The sequence below is a fragment of the Solanum tuberosum genome, unplaced genomic scaffold, assembly GCF_000226075.1.
Source record: "Solanum tuberosum cultivar DM 1-3 516 R44 unplaced genomic scaffold, SolTub_3.0 scf00141, whole genome shotgun sequence".
Taxonomy (NCBI): domain Eukaryota; kingdom Viridiplantae; phylum Streptophyta; class Magnoliopsida; order Solanales; family Solanaceae; genus Solanum; species Solanum tuberosum.
This window is the reverse complement of record NW_006239075.1, coordinates 259,337-280,282: the sequence shown is the minus strand read 5'-3', so window position 1 is coordinate 280,282 and position 20,946 is coordinate 259,337. Positions and strand designations below refer to the sequence as shown.

Sequence of the window (20,946 nt, the reverse complement as noted above, 5' to 3'; positions counted from 1 at the left end):
TGAAACAACTACAAGACATTGGAGTTGATATTAAATAGAAGATAATATCTGCTTCTAATTTTTGGTTAATATACCAACCGTGTCTTCAAAAGTAGTTCACATTGTGTGCTGGATACAAGCTACTACACTAGCATTCTCCATTTTTCATTTGCTTTACAGGATAATCCAAAGTACATTCACAAAAACATACCCAAAGCTTTCTATAAAAAATCTACACTTCTGGGGCGAAGATCTTCAGCAGATGCTGCTTAAGCGTCACAGCAGCATCAACAAACAACTGTTTTGCAGTTAGTTGGTCTTGTTGCCACATCTTATCAATCACCCAATATACGCTCATGTTCACCGACTTCATCATAGGGAAAGATGCTGCTGCTGGAATCAACAGATCTTTGTTGATGGGGATGAAAATAATTTGCTTATCCTGCAAGGAAGAAACAAATTCTCTATCATTGACGAAATAACCTGGACCATCTTGTAAAAAAGTAACTAAAATCTGCAACTGAGGGTTTCTTGCATACTCATGTATCTATGATCATAATTTGCCCGGGTAGTCTAGAATTTGATGCATCAACATGGAAGTTTTTTTTGGCTTACAAACTTATTTTTGTTAATTTAGATGGTATGAATGGCCAATAATCAGGACAAATCATAAGATTGTGAAAGTACAGAGTTCAAGGGGTGTTCTTGTTGCAAAGTCGGATTACAAGTTATGGGCTTTTACAATGATTTTTTTGCATGATGCCTCATCAAGTCGAAACAAAGGTTATTTGAATGTATGTACAGTACATGCACAGAACACAGATGCATTTCACCTAAAGAAGTTTATGTCAAGCACCTCTGTTTCCATTTTCCAGACGAATGAGCTCACCTTGATAGCCTGGGGCATCTATCAGCCTCACTCATCCTCGTCAAAGTCCATAAGGAAGTCTGTTAAATTTTCAGAATCGTCTACAGCTTCCTCCAGAGACATGTCTTTGTTTTTGGGTTTACCCTGCAAGGTCATGAAGTGCATGCTGTTGTGAAACTCCAAATACAAATTACATTAAGAAGAAGACAATTGGGTTGAACTTCCGCCACCATTTTTAAATTTATTTTTTCATGAATTTCTCAGAGAAAAAAGAAGGGAGGGGAGGGAGGTGGGTCTGAAGGAGTGGCTCATTCTATTGTATAAAATTTGTATTCCATTATCTCTAAGCACACAGGGAAATTTCCTTAGGGGAATGATTTGCTACAAACTGGAGGGGTCAAATGGGCGGGTTGGGCTGAGTTTGAGAATGTTAAAATGGGTTGAGTTAATAAATGGGCGGGTCATTGACCCGCTTAAATGTTGTTTGGGCTGAAATGCGCTAAAAATCGGGTTATAACCCAACCTGCTCAATTCTTACTAAGTTTTAAATTCAAAGTTTGTTTCTAATAATTTGTTATGAGTACTTAATAAAACTTTCCTTATATTATGACTAATGGACATGCTTGCCTATACAACTGGGGGAGGTGAAGGAAGTAATGCTGAAAATTAAAAGGAAGAAATGGAAGCAGTTTCAGAAACAAGTGATAGCTGCGAGTTGGGGGGCAATGATCTACCATACTTGGAGAGCCCGGAACTGGAAATTTTTCAAAGGAGTACATATAAAAACAGCTGACATACACACACAAATTAAGAGGGAGAGGGAGATTTTACATAGAATAGACGTACTTAGTTCATCAAAGAGAGCTAGCAGATGTAGTGTTTTTTTGCAAAGGCTGAAAGTGTAACTAGTTTTGTGTTTTGTTGGAGGCTTGAGCTGCCGTGTTGTGCTCAAGGGCTCTTTAGGTGTATGTTTTTTCTTTAGTAATGGTAGTGTTTACATGGTTACCAAAAAAAAAGCATATAAAATTAAAAAAATGTTTTTTATATTTAGACAATATTTTTTTTTTTTTTATAACAAGGGAAACCCGCAGTCGCTACCCTTTTGGTGCGCACAGGGTAAAACCCCCGCTCCTATGCAATAGCTCGCAAACCACATAGGAGAGGTAACCCGCACTAGGCAAGCCTGATGCGACGAGCTTGACCCAGAAGGCAAACCCCTTGCTTTCGCTGGCAAGGGGTTTCGAACTTGAGACCTCCAATATGGAAGTCCCAAGCTCAAACCACTGGGCCACCTCGAAGGATTATTTAGACAATATTTCTCATGCTGCATATTACCCCAATTTTAAAATAGGCTGAACTAAGTGGTTCAAAATGAGCCCAGCTAATCAAATTAACAGGTCATTAACCCACCAAACATTAATGGCTTGGGCGGGTCATGATTATTTGGGCTGATTTTGCCACCCCTACTACAAACCATGTAGCAAAGGACATATAGAACGAAAAAACAGCAGTTTTAGACTTTTAGGTAAGTCTAGACATCAAGTAAAACCAGATTGTTTACCAAATATATAGCATAGCAGTATATAACAAAATCAATCACCCTTTCAATGGTTTCAACAAATTGAGCCATAAGATCAGAAAGGAAACCAATAAATCGATGATCAGTAGAAAGGAAATTACCTTTGATTTGCTAAGCTCGGGATTACTTTTCAAAACACTCCAATTGCGTGTAATTTTCTCATCCTCCTCTTCACCTTCAGCCTCACTTCCTTCTTCTTCATCCTGAACCACCAAGAGAAGTTACTTAACATAAAACTAATGATTAATATACAAGGTCAACGTAGCAAATTAGAAAATTTAGAAGTTCAGAATGAAGCAAAACAAAGTTCATCAAACATCAAAATTAAAACAAAGTAAAAATAAGAATGATCTCACATCATTTTCACCAATGTCAACAGCTCTTGCCATAGCTTCATCAATTTCTGCCACCTGTTGCAGAGAAGAAAGTACTTTTACTGAATAGATTCAAGGAAAAGGAGACGGGGTACTAATGGTAAGCAATCTGATTGTTGATGATTGTAAGATTATTTGATGCATATGAAAAGAATGAAGAATGAAGTAGACAACAGTATGCTAAAGTTACATTTTTTCAATTTTATGTGCAAGCTAACTGCAACATATTTATGCCTGGGATCTAGAGTAGTTTTGCTTGTACATCCTAAAAAGAAAATTCTTTCAAGAGAGGTAGGTGTATTATAAGATATCACACCAAGAAGGTGCAATTAAAAGTATTTACAGTCAACCCAGAGAGTGTATCCCTTCCTATTCTTTAAGAGTATCTATGAATTCTATCACTGCTTCAACATCATTTGCATCTATCATTTCTCTCTCCTTAAAAAGTAAATTCTAGAAACAACAAATAGATAACTATTCAATTGAAGCTTTTTACATTTCTAACAATTCGTTAGCAGCAATGCAATAAAACAGCAAATGCAACTGCAAGGAATAGTACTTTTTACACAAAACTCAGAGAATGAAACGAAGTATTGTAAATACCTACGAAAAGTTATTACCTCAATTTCTTCCGTCTTCTCTTTGGCCAGAATTTTCTCTAGCTCCTCTCTTGATATTATTTTGCCATGCTGATAACAAAATGTTCCGACAAAACCCGGAACATAAATCAGTAAATGATAGGCTAATAAAACATAATCACTAAAACAGGTATATCACTTTTGTATTTCTGATTGTAAGTATTACTGGAATACGTCCTGAGTATTCCTGTGTTTATAATACAAGTTACCTTTTCAAAAAAAAAAAAAAAACAGGTATATCAACTCTATACACAGCCGATAACAACTATACTTGTAGCCTTTTGTTTTTGAGTTAACATGACAGCTAAAGAAGTATGCTACAACATATTTACCATACAAACAGTTATCTCCAACCACCAAACCTAATCTAGAATTCTTTTGATTAGATTCATCACATTCACAAAGCCCAGTAAAGTCAAATCTTCATCAAGTGGACCTATCAGCAAGATTTGGCTTGACTTAACTGGCAATTTTTTGAGATAAAGGCAATTCCATCTCAATTTTCTTTGACTTACCTTCATCTACCAGACCTTTTGCCTAATTTAAAACTTTCCTGATCTCAAAAGTAAAACTAACACATTTAGAAGAGATGTTATTCATATACCTCATTAGCTATATACACCTAGTTGTTTGCTCATAACAATTTGACAAACTGCATATCCCTCAAGTCTCAATTAATCAACTAAGCCTTGATACCAAATTAGTTGGAATCAGCTGAATGAATCCTCTATATGTCCCTGAGGGGATGACTAAGCAGTTGACATATAGAAATAACAACTTCAAGATTCTAACTACAACATTCAGTGTGAGCCCATCTGCCCTAAACTTGGTGGTTGTAGCAGGCTGCTCGTGAATTAGTTGATGCGCACACAAACTGGCCCGAAAACTGTCATCATTTATAAATTCATTTGCATCTATTCCACTCTATATGAATCCATTGCCTCATCTTTTAACACAATTTTAAGGATGCTCTAATACCAGCCTATGTCTCATTCTTAGCTCTAAAGGATTATAAATCTCTCATTAGAATAAGCATGGGATCTCATGTAAGTGGCACAACAACAATGAATCCCTAATATCAACAAGAAAGTATAGCCTACATAGATAGATCCTTTGCTTTCATTGTATCCACGCTAAATCCACATTGATTCTGATTGGTTTAGGATAACCATCAAGTTTACTGGAAACATTAGTTAATATCTATCCAGCTAGTTGAGAGATTGAGCCTCAGTATCTTTACAAAGTAAATAATGCAACATCTTGTATGGAGGCAAAGAGCATAAACAGAATCTAGCACAGTATCACCATTTCCATTTGCTTAAACATGAAATCCATCACTAATTCTGTAGCTTTTGATAATAAACACTACATGTAATAGCACTCGGCAATTAATTTGAAGTGCATATGTGAAAAAGGAGGTCAGAAATAAGGTCAATAAAGTTACGAGGCAGCAAGACCATATAGGGTATTGAATAGCAAGTTGCTTAACCAAACCTCTTTCAAATAGGCCAACATATTTGGTGTTGGTTCATGGAAGTCTGGACCCCTGAAATCAATCACTTCATCTGGATCTTGAATGTAATTAATGGTCGGGTAAACTGGATCTCCACCCCAAACTGCATAAAAATAAAAGGAAAAAGCAAATTGTTGATTTCCAGTCAAAAATGGAAAAAGAAAACCCAAACAAATCAGAACAAAACACTTATAATTCCAATCATTCTGATCAGACAGGATAAAGAGATAGGTACTTTTTGTACCTCAATCATTTCAGGCTATGTTTAGATATTTTTGTTCAAAAAAATAATTTGAAAATACTTTTAATGGTAATTTCCTGAAATAATCAAGCTAAAGATCCCTATAACTACCCAAAAATAAATCATTGTCCCCAAACTTCTAATCACCTTCACTTCTAAACCAGCTGCATACACAGATACTCACAAGTCACAAGAAAAAGCAGGAAAAATTATAAAGTATAGTTCAGCCAGAGGGAAGGAAGATACTTTGTTTTATTTGATCCTCCCGCATTCTCATGGCCAACGGGTCACGAGGAATACGCATATCAGTTCCCATCATTATGCGGTATTCACGATCTGTTTGATGGGAGAACATTTCGATGAGTTGAGTGTTCTCGTCTTCACCAGTCTCTTCAAAATGCTTTTGAATGGCCTCTCGAGAAGTATCTCTCTTCCAAGCTTTGACCCACTCTGAGTAGTATGCAATAGGACCAATCTTTTCCATTTTTTCTTTTTCAGCCTGTAGCCTGCATTGCCCACTTATTAGTTCTTAGTTCCAATAGAAAGTGTATTCTGGTTCATCTTGAACTGGAAAACTAGATTGCCAAGTCATTTAGCAACTCAAAGATCTGTCAATTAGGGAACAACACAAGGGACAAGTTTCAGAAAATATAAAATCAAAATGGGTCTCCAAGGCAATGACCTAATGGTTAAGGCATGGGAGTAACAACCTGAAGATCCCAAGTTCAAATCCTAACCACACACTTGGTGTGATCCCCTTCGTTCTAACCTTAGTGGACAAGATTACCTAGGCAACATGTGCATGTAGGCTTATAGGTAGGCCAGCAATAGTTGAGATGCGTGCAAAGTGCCCCCCACACCACGGATATAAAGATAATACAGGTAAAAAATAAACAAAAACAAAATGGAAGTCAAGACTTGACTTTCCATCGAAAACCAGCTTTAGAGAGCTTGCAGAACCAATAGCTTTTGAAAGCAGTAGCTAAAGGCAAAAGGTAAGAGAAAGGACATGGAGTTGATCATCAATCTAACTAAAGTTTGACAATTTATTCATGTTAATGCTATTTATAATATACATAACCAGTATGAAAAAAGAGAAGACACAATACTTGTTGTTTGACTCTTTGTAATAACCATAATAAGCTTCTCAAGAATGAATTAATACAACAGTGTACAAGCACATAATAAGACATTAAGGCAATGGAATTTGCTTAATCTGTACTTTCTCTCAAATTGCCTATCCTTTCTTTGCAAGGTTCCTTGGAGCCTATAGTTTCTGATATGCATTCATGACAGACGAAGGGCTTATGAATAAGTTTAATACCAAACGAGTGAGGTTCATCTTTTAACATTTCAGTACAAGAGACTACAACTTGTAGAATAGAACATGTGATGCAACATTATTAAAAAAGTTGCTGATTCTACCTTTCCTCCTTATATAAATGTCTCCTTGCTCTATAGAGCGCAGTCTCTGTCAATGTAGGATGCTCACCATAGAGCTTTACTTGTCCTGTCTCTGCCATAGCTTTAAGAAACACCTGTTCCAGGAAAAATAATAATAATCTCTAAGTCAGAATGTTAGTGATGATATTAATTTGAAATTGCCCGAGAACCATGGGAGGTTTAAAGTGGTTAGAAATGTATTATTTATATTCACCGCGTCTCTACTGAAGATGTCATTTTATCCACTTTAGATTTGTATTTATCTATTTTACAATGTGTCATCGAGCAAGCAACTTGCATGAGCAGCATTGACATCCAATCTTGATTTAGCACAATTAAATTACACTGATTACACACTTAAACAATTTATATTTCTTAGTAGTATTAATTTTCAGTACTGACCGTTTCAACATCAGGGCGCCGCCTCTGCCACCTAGACCATTGCTCCTTCTCAGGTTTTCTCCAATTCCACCATAGTTCTTCACTAGTAAGTGGCTTCTCTATTTCCTTCTTTGCCTTTGGATCAATAAATGGGTGGGGCCGTCCATGTCTTTTATCCAGCTCATAGCCTGTCAGCTCCTCTTCATCTTGTTCAGGCTGATAAATGACATACTCTGAGGAAAGATCCTTTGGCTCTTCTGGTACATTATCTGGAGTCTCCAGAGGATCATCAGAAATTACATTGATTTCTGAAGGCTGGGAAGTGGAAGCAGATGCCTTGTACTTCTTTCGTCTACTTCCAGGAGTTTTTCCATAAGATGGAGTTCCAGTTGAAATACCAACTGGTTCAGGAGCCCTGGCGGCCTGAACTCGACTAGCTGTGCCTTCTGGCCAGTACTCCTTCCCAGGAATACTAGCGCGAGCTCCAGATGCTGGTTCAAGTTGCCCAGAAGTGGAGTCCATATAACTGTGATAAGGGAAACGCTCAACAGACACCTGCTCAAAGGAACCCTGATTCTTTTCCTTGTTCTCACACTTTATACAAGGAGCTAAAGGAGCCTTTTGAAATGGATTACTGGAGACAAATTTGAGCTGCCATATTGAAATAGGAGTAGTACCTGTAAACAATGTCTGGGTGGTTCCCAGCACAATGCATACTCCTATTAATGAAAACTATTCAAAATGATGAGAAACCTTGCTACAATATAGAGCGCCTTCCTTTGAGCATGCATGTTGAACATATTGCCAGACTGTACTTTATAATGTTAAACAAGAGATGCTTAAACATAAGATAAGACAGGGATGGCAAATTCGTGAATAAATTCTGCCAGAAATTTAAACCTTCTGCTGTCCCCAATTACTATATGAATTTCACCGTCGCAGAGAACAATATGTACTAGTGTCCAATGCAGATGCACATGTATATATAGTTCAGCAAATGAAGAAGTAAACATAGGCAGGTAAACTTGGTGTACATGTGGAGGGATAAGAAAGAGAATCAGCTATTAGGTGAGCACACATATTAATTGTATAAAGAAAATTTGATGACATAGTACTGCATATCAAAAACAGAAATAATTACTACCATGAAACTACAAATAACTCCTAAAATCTAACCAAACTCTCTTTGCCGTTGAAGTAAAACATTTCCTTCAAACAGCTTTCCCTGATCGTCAGCTCTAACACTCTAGAATAGGTTAACCATATCCTCAAGCATATAAACCCTTGCACATTAGGATCGATACATCAAACTCCCAGGAATATCCCTGTATCTCTTGAATAGAATTGAATATATAAACCATTTTTAATCTCTTCTAGACCTTAGTACAAAGTTTTTACCCAATCTCAAAGGGACGTGTCACCCATATAGCTCACCCAAACCACTCCTCAACCCTCGCCATTCATTCCTCTCAAAGATACAAAAAGTCACAGATAAACCTAAAATCAACAATTTTGTAAACGTGCTCCTTTTACCTATCATCTAACAATAACAGGTAGCCAATACAGAGTATAATATTCTATTTTCAGTGGTGATTAACAAACATAATGAAGATGTGTTGGAGTTCATAATAATCTAAAAACACCTTCCGATAGGGGCAGCAAATACTAGGCACAAATCCATCAGTAGAGGCTACAATTCTCAGTCCTCTATCTGCAAATAACAAAAAAAACCCAATTTTACAAAGCAAGAAGAATTTTTTAAAAAAAAATCAAAGCTGCACCGAGTAAAATACAGTTACCTTGATACAAGGAAGTTGACAATACAGAAGCCATTGCTGAAACTGGCAACTCGAAATTGCAACAAATAACTCCTCTTATCCTTTGTCCTTTGCTTGCTTGGGTTTTAGGAGGGGCTTTAGGATAATGTGACTCTATTCGGTCGGGTTGTCCCTGAACCGTCGTACAAATTTGAACCGGCTTTCCAGACCGGCCTAGTCACCAATTTTACGCTTTGATTTCCACCTGTTTAAATTATTGGCACAAATTATTAGTTTCATCCTCGAACTATTGACTGTCTTAAAAAACACCTTTTTACTTGACTAATTGAAGCTAAATACACCCCGATCTTACAACATTAGTGAAATACACTCCTAAATTCTCGTCAAGTTTAGGGGTCTTCTCTTGATTTTTATTAAGAACTTCATGCTCCTACAAGAGTTTGAGACCACTTGCTATGTCATGTTGCATATCGAGAGTGTATCGAGGGTGTATCTAAGTTTAGTTAGTCAAGTAGAGGAGTGTTTTTAAGACTCTCAATAGTTTGGGGATGAGACTAATAATTTGTGTCAAGTTTAGGGGTGTTTTTGATACTTCTCTCTTGAAAAAAAATCAATACTTGTACAATTTATTGCGGAATGCCCTTACACTATGTGAAAGGAACAAAAATGCCCTTAAACTATGCGAAAGGAACAAATATGCCCTCCGTTTGTAGTTTGGTCCAAAAATGTCCTCGCCGTCAAATACCTTGGTCCTAAAATGCCCGTATTGTTATTTAATAGGTCAAAAATGTTCATTTTCCAGATAAATATATTATTATTTTCTTTTTAACACATTCTTTTTCTAATAATGTTTTTTTAAAATTAGCAAATGTTTATCTTACTTCAATTAAGCAAAAAATAAAAAATGAAAATATTTCTTATTTTATTATCATTATTTTTTTATCGTCATATAAATATAAATTAATGATGGATATACTATTATCTTATATATGTGACATATATTATCTGCCGAAAGGGTACATGAAATTATTCTATTTTAATTGATAAAATGAGATTAAGAAGAAAAAAAATATTTCCTACATTTTTATTCGTTAAAGTAATTTTAGAAGAAAGAAAATAAGAATAATGTTCTTTAATAATATTTTTTATTTAGAATAAGATGTGTTTGAAAAGAAAAAAAATAATATTTTATTCGGAAAAGGGAATTTTTGACCGATTTTGCAACTATAGGGGCATTTATGGATCAAGGTATTGACTGCAATGGCATTTTTGAACCAAAGTATTGACGGTAAGGGCATATTTAAGCCAAACTATTAACGGAGGACATTTTTGTTACTTTCACATAATTTAAGGGCATTTTTGATCATTTTCCCTTTTTTAAATATTAATTCTTAGGAATAAAATTAGGGATAAGGGTCTGAAAAATACCCCAACTTTGGTCGGATTTGCTGTTGCGATACTAAACTTTCAGAAGGACCTATTACCCCCTAGACTATTTAATACCGTTTTTTTTATCCCCTGAACTATTAAATAGTGTATTTTAAAGGTATATATGTGTCCATGCGGACACATTACTATTTATAATTTTGCATTATTTTTTATGTCCACTTGGGCAAATATATATGTTTAAAATACGGTATTAAATAGTCTAGGGAGGTGCTGAATCCTCATGAAAGATTAGTATCGCAAAAGCAAATTCGACCAAAATTGAGATATTTTTCAAACCCTTATCCCATAAAAATAAGTGTAGTAATCTTATAGCTAATTTTTTCTAAGAGTAAAATGAGATCTTTTGGGATGAATAATTTTGTAGGTGACTTTTATATAGAAGTAAGTAATTCTTTTACTTTGATTATGTGTGAATAAGAGAACTGATATTTTAATAAATAAAAATAATAATTAAGGATATATCGTTTGATGCACTTTCAATTTAAGCATATTACTTAAGCTCATTATTTTGGAATGAATAATTTTTCACATAACTTTTATAAATAAACTCGAGACTTTTTTGCTTTGTTTACGAATGAATAAGAGAATTGATGTTTTAATTAAATGAACATAATTTTTATAAAATAATCCTTTTGATGCACTTTCAATCTAAGCAAATTATTTTAGTTTGCTTTCTACCATTTTCTTGTTTGTGTACCTTAGAATGCATGGAAGAATATGCATGTCTTTCATTTAAAGATTCAACTAATTCACATTCATTTTATTTATCCACCTGATGAAATATATGGTATATGCTGTTACATAAATGTATGTGAAATTTAATCATCATGATTTATAACATTTTAATTAAAGCCAATCAATATGAAGATGAACTCTTTTTAGTATATCATTTTAAATTCAAATACTAGTACTAGATTAATGAAATAGTATCAAATGTAAATTAGTACTAGGTTAATGAAATAGTATCAAATGTAAATTTGAAGGAGCAAGAAGAAGTAATGTTGGCATTGCCAGAGGAAAAGCTTCATATATATCATTAAGGACAAACATAAGTGTGAAGGCCCCAACCCAAAATTATGGTAGTGGGGAGGGAGGCTCAGCTCAATATCAAATCTCTCTATGTTTCTTCATGGTACAAGACGGAGAGGCACGAATCCTATACAACGACTAGTACACAGTATATAAATCCGGATGTACAAATCCATGGCGATGACCAATGTTCCATGTTAAATCATATGTTAAACTAAAACAGCCATCTGAACAGATACAACAACACACCTTCATTTCTTCGCGTAAGATCTCAAGGTAGGAAGAAGATGATGCAATTCAAATTGCGCGCCCATCAAGCAGCAAAAAATGATCATATCACTTTAAAAGTTGCAGCAATGGGCCTTACCCTTGAGCAAATTGTTCCACAGACAGAACATCTGTCGTGGAGACTGATAATGAGCCGTGAAATAGTCTTCCATACATCCATATTGACAGAACTTCCAGTTGTGAGAGTACTGTACAGGAGTGGAACTGTTGTAACTCTCAACCCACATACCCATGCTCACATCCTCCATTTTGAAAATCTGTCAATTTGATGGGGGAATGCATATTTCAGAATCTACAAATTTTAACAGGTTTATGATTAAGAAGAAAACGAAAGAAATAAGCTGTTACAAACCCGCAAGCTTTGGTTCCGATATTGAGAAATGATATGTTTGGCAATATCACTTGTAATTATATATCCTGGTCCATTAGCATAAGGGGGGTATACATCTTCTGGCCACTCCTGTTGCACAAGTCAATATTTTCAAATTAACTTTAGTGTCTATAAGAAATCAACAACAGTAGCCATGATTTTGATTATATACTCTATTATCATATAAATCTCTGTACCTCAAAAGTTACGGCCCATTTTCCTGTACGAAGTGGTCTATGCAAGAGATTAAGATTGCCCATGTAAAGAGATCGTCTAGGAGGGACACGTTGAATTTCTCTTAGGACTGCATCTATCCTAATGAAAGTATCATCGTCACATTTCATGATATATGCAGCTGTCACATTCTGAACCTGCAACAGATATTGTGGGCCATGTCGATAGAAATTAGGACACGACTAAGCAGTCTAGAAAAGAAGAGGAAGATGAAGCAAAGTGCAGAACTCACCCCATACTTGCAGATGGCAATAGTTTTAAGAACCACTAGCTCGTATCTATCGATAAAGGGGACAATCACAATGTCCCCAAAGTAATCTGCTTCCTTCTTCAATATAGCATTTAACTCCTTTCGTGGATTCTACACAGTTAAATGTTAATACATAAGTACATTCGTTGAGGTTGAATTCCAAACTGGCTATTGGCAGAGATGATAGCGTAAGTTCTACAAACAAATAAGTTGGTGAAAGGAAACCTAAAGAGAGGTGTTTGCAAAACAGCATAAAGTAGTACTGAGGACAATAGCACAACCTTTTTCCTGTTCGTGGATTTTCTCCTTTACCTGAAAGCAACTCTACTTTCGCTTGACCATCATTAATATATGAAATATTCAAATGAAAGCGCCTCAGAAGTCCTAGGATAGAAATGGCAGTACTACTTCCAAGTGAACAGTATGGCAAGTTAATACCTCCCAAAAGATGATAAACTATGTAATGTAACAAGCATGCAGTGTGCTCTAGGGATAGCCATGAAGATTGAAGGATCTTTCAAGTAGGTCAATACAAAGGGGGTGATTGTATTGACATCTATTATCCGGCTACTAATGAATACAATAGTTGTGCCAGAGTTTATGACAAAATATGCTAAATGCAACTTGAGATTTTGTAGTATTTTTAATGGAAAAAATTGAATATAGTTCTTACAGAAAAGCCACATTATACAGTCAAGCTCTTTATTGACACGGCGCCACATTTTAGAGTTCCCTAACTGTATTTTTAGAAGTGGAGTAATTGGCACTAGATACACAACACATTGATCATCCTCTTGGTTTCTGTCTGCATACATTTTAATTTTTGTTAGTTTGAAATTTGGGGGCTTCTAGCTGCATGAAACATCAAGAGTGTTTTTAGTCAATGATGATGAGAAACTCCCTATATTCCAAAAGAAGTTAATGAGGAGTTGGAGCATGGAAGAGAGAGAGAGGAGAATGAAATTAAAAAATGTAATCAGAAAGTTCCCATAAAGAAACAGCAAATTCTTTTTAGTATTTTTCTTTCGATAAGGTGAACTGGTGAAGTGCAAATTCTTTTAGGATCTGGGAACACCCTTATCTAGTTTTGAATGATAAAAATCACGACTTTCACCTCATCTGGAACATGGGAGGAGAGCTTATTGGCCCAACCAGATTAGAAGTAATGGCCCTCCTGTCGATATAAGATGCAGATGATATACCCATGATCACCACATCTATTACTGTCCCTAGGTTATTTGACAACATAAGACATTTCCCACGTCCTAGGCAACAGTGATACCAGAGTTGCTATGTTTTTCATCTATTATCCATTATCATCCTTTTCATTAATGATTTATGAATTGAGCTTTGTCATCGAGCTTCATATGTCTCATTAGATTATACTGCATTGAGGTTCTATTTTTTTTTTCTTTTCACTATCTAATTCAACAGCCACATGATGTATATACATACACAATGTATCTATGTGTATGTATTTACTATACATCTTCGCTATGATAATACCAAACTTTTTGATAAAGGAAAAAAAAATGAATGCATTAATAAGCAGTTCAAATAAACATCTTTTTCTTTTTAAAAAAAAGAAGATGTTTCACAACCTATCATTTGACAATCTCCTTAATCACCTCATGTCAGAGTTAAAGCTCATTGGAGTTTGAAATATTGTGATTACAAGGAATATGACTGCATCTGAGGTGCAAATATATTTGAATGCACAAAGTTAACATGCATCTATCTTTACTCTCCAAGGAGTATCTGGGTGAGGGGTGCAACTTACCAAAGCAACAAAGAAACGGACCGCTATGTCTGAGGATTTGATTGCTGAAGCCTGCATCCATGTTTTCCTGATTGCCATACGCTCAGCAAAGTGATTGGTGGCAGAAAGCACCCCAATGAAAAGTTGAATGCGATTCTGGGGTAAAGGAAGAGATTTCCACTTCTCTGAGAAATCCAACACTCTTTGGGGAGAAAAACTTGGATGAGAGGTTGGAAGAGATGTAGCATAAACCGAATGTATATCTACATCACCTCTGATTGCCAACCCTGTAGCATCTTCCAGTGTGAAGCCCTGAGAGAATAGAGAACATCTGACTATGGCTTACTAGTATGGTAATAACATACGTGAGGAAACTGAAACATTAATTCCATAAAATCTGGTGATTATATAAATTGCAACAATTACAAATCCGTGAATCTGGTGAAGGGGTTCAGAAAAGGGATCAAAAACTACGATAATATTGTGTTATCCATTTATTTTTTGTGTGGTAATATTTGTATGGGCAAAAGATCTGAATAGTAGCTAGATTTCCAATGTGCCCTTCTTTTGAGAAAAAGGTATTCCAGTGGTTGAATGGTGATCATGCCTGGCACAGCAGTCTAAAATGTGCTTACTCTAAAGTCAATTCCTAGAAGAACATCTTAAAAACACTCTCCTTCAATAGTTACTTGCTCAGTCATGGGAAAAGCAGAACACTTGCATGTCTACAGAGAAAACAATCAAAATTATTTGGAAGAGGGCAAGTAGCTTACGGTTCGATATGGAAATGAAGTCACATGCCGGCCGCCTACATTGATATGGTAGCCATCAATACCAGCACGAATAGTTAGAACAAACATCCTACCCTCCACAAATGGGAAAGGCCATGTCACCTCTGGCTTCTTTGCACGTCCAATGAATCGATCAAACCATGAGAATATTTTCGACTCTCGAGTATCAACAATGTCATTCCGCATCCACTTCTCACATCTCAAATATCCATCAACTGCCATGAAAGTAAATTCAATATTTTATGGTATTTGATTGATATAAAGCTATTAATCAAGAATCCCACAACTAAAACTTGTTAGGCCCAAGGCTTATCAAAAAAAAAGTTTGAATAAATTGTAAAAGAGGTTTATTGTCACTCTACAATGGAAATACACATAATTAAGTGAAAACCATCGGTTCAGATATAAATGAAAAACAAATTTGACAAGAGCTAAGTGATAATCCTAGGATGGAAAAAGGGGAGGAAGAGATAAGTAAAGAGAGGACTTTCAGTCTATCACAAAGTCTTCAAAATGAGAGTGACAACAATCAAAAGAAAAGGAGAGTCAAGTATGAAAAACAATGTGTGAAAAGAATCCTTGTTTATACTCTAATCAACTCACTCTTTCTTGTTTTAGTGTTAATTCTTCTTTGTTACAAGGTGACGAAGATGAATTCCTTGAGGAAAATGGAGTTAATTCCAGACAACACCATCCATCAATAGACAAGAGCTTCAAAGTGTAGGATAATCTATTGTTTTAGAAGGAGGATCAAGTGTTGTAGCTAATTACTATATTTATCCCAGCACTGCCTCTATATAACTCCTTTAGTTGTCTTCTTGATCCTAATGAGACCTCTATCGGGTCATCTCATTTTGCACTGTAAATTGATTATACAAATATGAGGATATTCATCAACCTAAGGGATGTGGAGTATGCCAAGGAACATGGTGAATGTCCTAGCATTCTGGAACAGAGAAGGTATTAATTCAATCCATAAAGAGAGATGGATGGTTGTCCCAGCTTGCATAACAACAACAATATACCCTGTGTAATCACACAAGTAGGGTCTGGGGAAGGTAGTAAGTACACAGATCATACCCCTGCCTTTGGAAGGTAGAGACGTTTCCAGCTTGCATATATGGTGGACAATTTGGGAAGGGAGAAACCACATGCTTTGAAGATAAAGTTTGTCACATCGAGAAGATAAAAATGAAGTGTTTAGTCCTTTTCTATTTTTGGTGTAAAGGAGTATGCTTAGAAGATCATAAATTGATTTTTGATGTTTTAGATTCCTATTTGTATTTTGTTAATTTTCTCAGTAATTATGGATGGCTATACAGATCTTGTGTAGTCTATACATCAATATACAAATATGTTACCTTTCTAAAAAAAAAATGACACGTTTAGCCCATATTTTCTTTGTTTCTTCTTCTCTAAGTTTGTTCAGTTTTCAAGAGATTTACCATAGAAAAAAACGAAGTGACAATTTCACTTTTCCAGATAGTTGTGTGTAATTTTTTAAGCCAACTTTACGCACATTGATTGTCAAAGAACTTTAACCAATATATCCTAGAATTCTCTTCATTTTCAAAAATATCATTTCCCTTTGTTGTTTCATTACTCCCTACCCCCACCCACAAATCTCCCACAAAGGAATAGCTGATAAAACAGAGAGACCAAAATCAGACAAGAAAAAACCAGTAAGTGTCTTACCAAGCATGTCATCATCATACTTGGAAGGCAAACCATCACACCTGTGAGCTGTTCCCCATTGCATTCTATAGCAAGTATTGTGCTCGATCACTGGTCGACGGCTCCAATCTCCTCTTATTCTAGGATTCAGATGCAAAATCTTTGGTGGATCCTCACCAACCACAGATTTTAAACCTTGTAATTCAATCATAAATTGGGAAACCAAAACTAATGCATCACCAGCCCTTGTTTTGGCAAGCTGTGGTACATATTCATGATGGGCATAATGAGGAGTACCAATAAGTGTTATAGAAGAACCTGCTGCAAGCCCACATGGTAGGAACATCATATGATCTGTTTTAGCAATTTCTGCTCCACTACCAGAAACCCATGAAGGACATGATTCAGGCTTCCCCTCAAGTATAGAATTCATCTCAATCCCTTTCTCCTCATATTTATCCAATTCTTCCCAAGCTTTCGAGCCTAGAGTCCAAGCTTCATCTGCCATACTGTCCAAAATAGAAAGATTCCGCTCCATATTCTGCCGTTTCAAAATAGCTGCAGTAATTCGACCATAGTGAAGCTTAGGAGGCTTTTTATGGGGAGAAGCTTCATCTTCATTATCCTCTTCTTGTGGTTTCACTTGAGCATATTCCCTTACACTATTATGAAATACAGAAATGGATTCTCCACTATCATCCTCCACATCTAGAGCTACATCAGCATCATCACCACTCAAAACTGTCGCACTCTCAAGAAACTCCGGAAACTTCACACAGATAAGAACCAAGTAAAATGCAGCTAAACCCAGCAAAACATAAGACAATTTAAACCTCCTCACACTGGAAGCCTCATTTTTCAACCTTTTCATCATTATATATATATACGAAACTAATAAGCACAGAAAACAACCCTATAGCCCCCACCACTTCATCATCTCTGGTAACCACAACAACATCAAAATCTTCAGACCAAGTGTCAGAAACACCAAGCTCTCAATGGGTAAACACAACAAATCATAAATGCAATACTGAGAGCCGAAACCCACCTAGCTAATGATCGATCAAACAAGTTACCTGACCTCAATTGCCCAGCATTGCACCATATCCCATGGAAATCCTGGAGAAATTGGCAAAGCCAAAGCTGCAGAATGCCCTATAAATGGCAGGGCAAGCAAAAATGTGGAAAAAACAAAACCAATCTTTAGGTACGAGGGAGAGGGAGAAAAACCCTAGTAGCGTAGATTTTGGGTACACAATGAAACAGCAGTTGCCAGAGAGAAGAAACAGCAAGTCATGTTAAGAACAAATCAGAAAAGTAAACTTCCCCAAAATATACGGGGAAAATTGGATGGGATTTTTGTCCTGTAAAACCTTGCCTAAATTAACCAAAATTATTCATTTCATTAGTGACGATCCACTACGGACCCAAACTCCCATGTGTTTCATCATTGGGTTTTATTTCTTAGGTCCCTCATTTGGATCGTTTGGTAACGTGTATTAGCGAAAATAAATTATGTATACAGTAATAATATTTTGTTTGTTATATTTTTCGTACTATATATACACTCTATTGTGTATTAATAGTATCATAAATTTCTAGATATTAATAATGTAAGGGGTTTTAATGCATGCATTAGCATTGTTAAAGACCTCATTGGCCTTCAAATTTTTTTTATATCTTTTCCACCATAAATGTGAAGGTATTTTCGTAAATATATGTTTGTATGCAATTCGTGTTATTTTTAATACACCAAACCAAACAATGCATAAGAAATAATTTATACATAATTAATGCAATCATTACTAATACAAACATTATAAACACACTTTATTTAGCATTATTCTTATACACTCTACCAAACGACCTTAAAGATTCACCACGAAAGATTATGTTGCAATGGATGAGGTTGTTTCTCTCTTAATTAAAAGTTTTGGATTTGAGCTTTTGATATGATTTTTTAAGTAGGGAGCATTTCCCTCCGAATGGAACCTAAGCGACGGAAACTCAAATATAGTCAGACATACATTGGGTGGAAAATTAAAGAAAAACACTCAGATTTATTTGGTAAGAGGAATAAGGATAATAATTTTGTGACAAAATGTAGAATTATTTTGATGTAGTGATGAAATAAGTTATTACATACTCCCTCGATTCATTTTTAGTCATCACATTTTTCTTGTTAAGAGTCAAAACGATATGAACTTGACTAACATTTTAAAATGTATTTTTGCGCCATATTATTGATATGAATTTTTTTGCAATTTATAGTACTTTCAGTGCAGTTTTGGAATATCTACTTTTTATTTTAAAATATCGAATTAATGTAATCTAGTTTTGCTTTATAAATTAGTCAAATTGACTCTCAATAAGTGCAACGTGACTGTAGATATTGAAATTTTGTGGGACTCTACAAGATGCATTCAATTCGAGTTGGGACTCTACAAGGTGTGTTCAATTTCAATTAGGATTTTTGGAGGCTACTCAACCATAAACCCTAGTTCATGCCTATATAAAGGATACTAGATGTAACACCCCGACTTTCCAAAATATCTAAATTAACTCGTATCTTTGTGGAAAGACAAGGAGGGTGAGTAATAAATTAAAAATGATGTGGTATGCCATATTTTAAGTGTTCAAGGGTTGTATCTCAAGTTTTGAAGTTAAGTAAGTGGCAAAATAAAAGTTGGCGAAAGTTATCGTAAGTTCCTTTTTAAAGATTTGTCTAAAATTTAGGTCAAATGTCTTGGATGTTTTCTCCCAATATATAAAGAGTTAGAAGGCCTATCACCCATTAAATCGAAGGCATACGAGTCTAGTTTGCAACGCACGAAACCCCATATCAAATCGACATTAGAGCAAAAAGTTATGAGGGTTTTACTAGGGACTGCCGGGGTAGAATTCGGGTCGGGTCAAAAATATGGTATGTCGGCTTATTTAACATTTTAAGCCATGAAAACATTCCATTTCAGTTCCAAAACCAGAAAGAAAGCTTAAAAGAGAGTTCCTATGGAGTTCTAGCATGATGAAGGTTAGTTTTTGACGATTTCTACCATTAAACATTGCCCCCATGCCTAGAAACGTAATCCCTACACGTGGCAATCGTTTTTCCCTTCTATTAACTGCGTTTGGAGCTGGTTTTTGAAGATATAAATTTGTAGTTATTGGTGTTTCTTCAAGGTTTTACACTTGGTTAACTAAGGTAATCATTTCGGGACCCTTTTATGGTTGTTTTTATGTAATTTCTACGGTACGTTTTCGACAAGTTGGGGAAATATGGCAAATCTGCCGATTTAAGATTAATTATGAACTGTTTATATGTGCGTACCAGTTGTGTATATATAGTATTTGCGTAGCTTAGGACATAAGGAACAACTTTTGTAAAAGAACTACGGTCTTTCGAGCGTTAATTGGAAATGTATGTTAAGGCTATTCCCTACTTACGACATGTTTCCTTAAAGCTTAGGAGCAATGTAATTGGGTTGTTATCCTTGTTACACTTGTAGCCATTATTGTTGATTGTTGGCTGCTCGAGTTGATATAATCCTCAATTATCGAGATTCTTATTCAGTTAGTAGCGTCCCTGTGTTGGACACGACTTAGAGGCTATTTATATAGGTTGTTTATAACTAAATTGCTCTCTTTTAGCGATTGAATTGTTATTGTTGCCCTTGGGGCTATTGTGGTTAGCTGCATGAATGTGATATATGCCTAAAAGGGCTATGTTCTGCCTACAGGGTTATATAGATGCCTAAACGGGCTATGAGTTGCCTACGGGGCTATATTGATGCCTAGAAGGGCTATGAGTTGCCTACAGGGCTATATTGACGCCTAAGAAGGCTATGTGCTTCCTACAGGGCCATGTTGTTGCCTAAGAGGGCTATGAGTTGTCTATAAGCTATGTTGATGCCTAAGAGAGCTATGTGCTGCCTACGGGGCTATATTAATGTCTAAGAGGGCTATGTGACTGCCTACGGGGCTAGGGGACTACCGATAGGGGTATATAGGCTGATTGACACCTTCCGGGCTTATGGGGGCCTGAGTAGGTGGTCTTGTATGCTGTTTGTACCTACCGAGCTTATGGGAGCTTGGGTAAGTTGTTGTTTTATTATTTTTGATAAGTTTAGATTAAGGAGCAGATCAGTACACTTATCTTATCCTTGATTTATTTATCAGATTATTCCACTATATCAGGATACCTCCTAATAGTTTATTGCCTTTCATACTCTGTACATTATTTTATACTGACGCCCCATTGCCTGGGGGCGCTGCATTCATGCATGCAGGTCCTAACAGACGACTGAGTAG

At 35.9% G+C, this 20,946-nt stretch overlaps 2 protein-coding genes across 3 annotated transcripts; both read right to left on the bottom strand.

The window, feature by feature from the left end:
• Positions 1-13: 13 nt before the first annotated feature.
• Positions 14-8,925, bottom strand: LOC102587072 (protein PLASTID TRANSCRIPTIONALLY ACTIVE 12). Of its 2 annotated transcripts, none has more exons than XR_001474101.1 (11): positions 8,816-8,925; positions 8,660-8,727; positions 7,038-7,706; positions 6,618-6,730; positions 5,439-5,698; positions 4,933-5,054; positions 3,421-3,489; positions 2,783-2,836; positions 2,528-2,629; positions 836-991; positions 14-421 (listed from the first exon to the last, which is right to left on the bottom strand). XR_001474101.1 is itself a non-coding variant. In XM_006352915.2 (11 exons), exons 1-10 carry the CDS (start codon positions 8,847-8,849, stop codon positions 896-898), a joined length of 1,587 nt encoding a protein of 528 aa, XP_006352977.1. In that variant the 5' UTR covers positions 8,850-8,925; the 3' UTR covers positions 25-421; positions 869-895. The 2 variants fall into 2 exon arrangements, 1 of the variants encoding a protein (XP_006352977.1); XM_006352915.2 differs by having other exon boundaries at positions 25-421; positions 869-991.
• A 2,307-nt stretch (positions 8,926-11,232) lies between these two features.
• Positions 11,233-18,070, bottom strand: LOC102586727 (probable beta-1,3-galactosyltransferase 20). Its single transcript, XM_006352914.2, has 7 exons — positions 16,660-18,070; positions 14,947-15,179; positions 14,195-14,485; positions 12,397-12,525; positions 12,128-12,301; positions 11,913-12,020; positions 11,233-11,817 (listed from the first exon to the last, which is right to left on the bottom strand). Exons 1-7 carry the CDS (start codon positions 17,510-17,512, stop codon positions 11,614-11,616), a joined length of 1,992 nt encoding a protein of 663 aa, XP_006352976.1. The 5' UTR covers positions 17,513-18,070; the 3' UTR covers positions 11,233-11,613.
• Positions 18,071-20,946: the final 2,876 nt, after the last annotated feature.

What these genes read in the sequence shown, in the direction of transcription:
- LOC102587072 (XM_006352915.2), bottom strand. Translation starts at nt 8,849, where the DNA reads ATGGCTTCTGTATTGTCAACTTCCTTGTATCAAG. An exon ending in AGAAGACGGAAGAAATTGAG is followed by an intron (nt 2,837 to 3,420) that starts GTAATAACTTTT and finishes TCTCTGCAACAG; the next exon opens with GTGGCAGAAATTGATGAAGC. An exon ending in CCGAGCTTAGCAAATCAAAG is followed by an intron (nt 992 to 2,527) that starts GTAATTTCCTTT and finishes ATGACCTTGCAG; the next exon opens with GGTAAACCCAAAAACAAAGA.
- LOC102586727 (XM_006352914.2), bottom strand. Translation starts at nt 17,512, where the DNA reads ATGATGAAAAGGTTGAAAAATGAGGCTTCCAGTGTGAGGAGGTTTAAA. An exon ending in GTATGATGATGACATGCTTG is followed by an intron (nt 15,180 to 16,659) that starts GTAAGACACTTA and finishes CTTTCATGGCAG; the next exon opens with TTGATGGATATTTGAGATGT. An exon ending in AATGGGCCGTAACTTTTGAG is followed by an intron (nt 12,021 to 12,127) that starts GTACAGAGATTT and finishes CTTGTGCAACAG; the next exon opens with GAGTGGCCAGAAGATGTATA.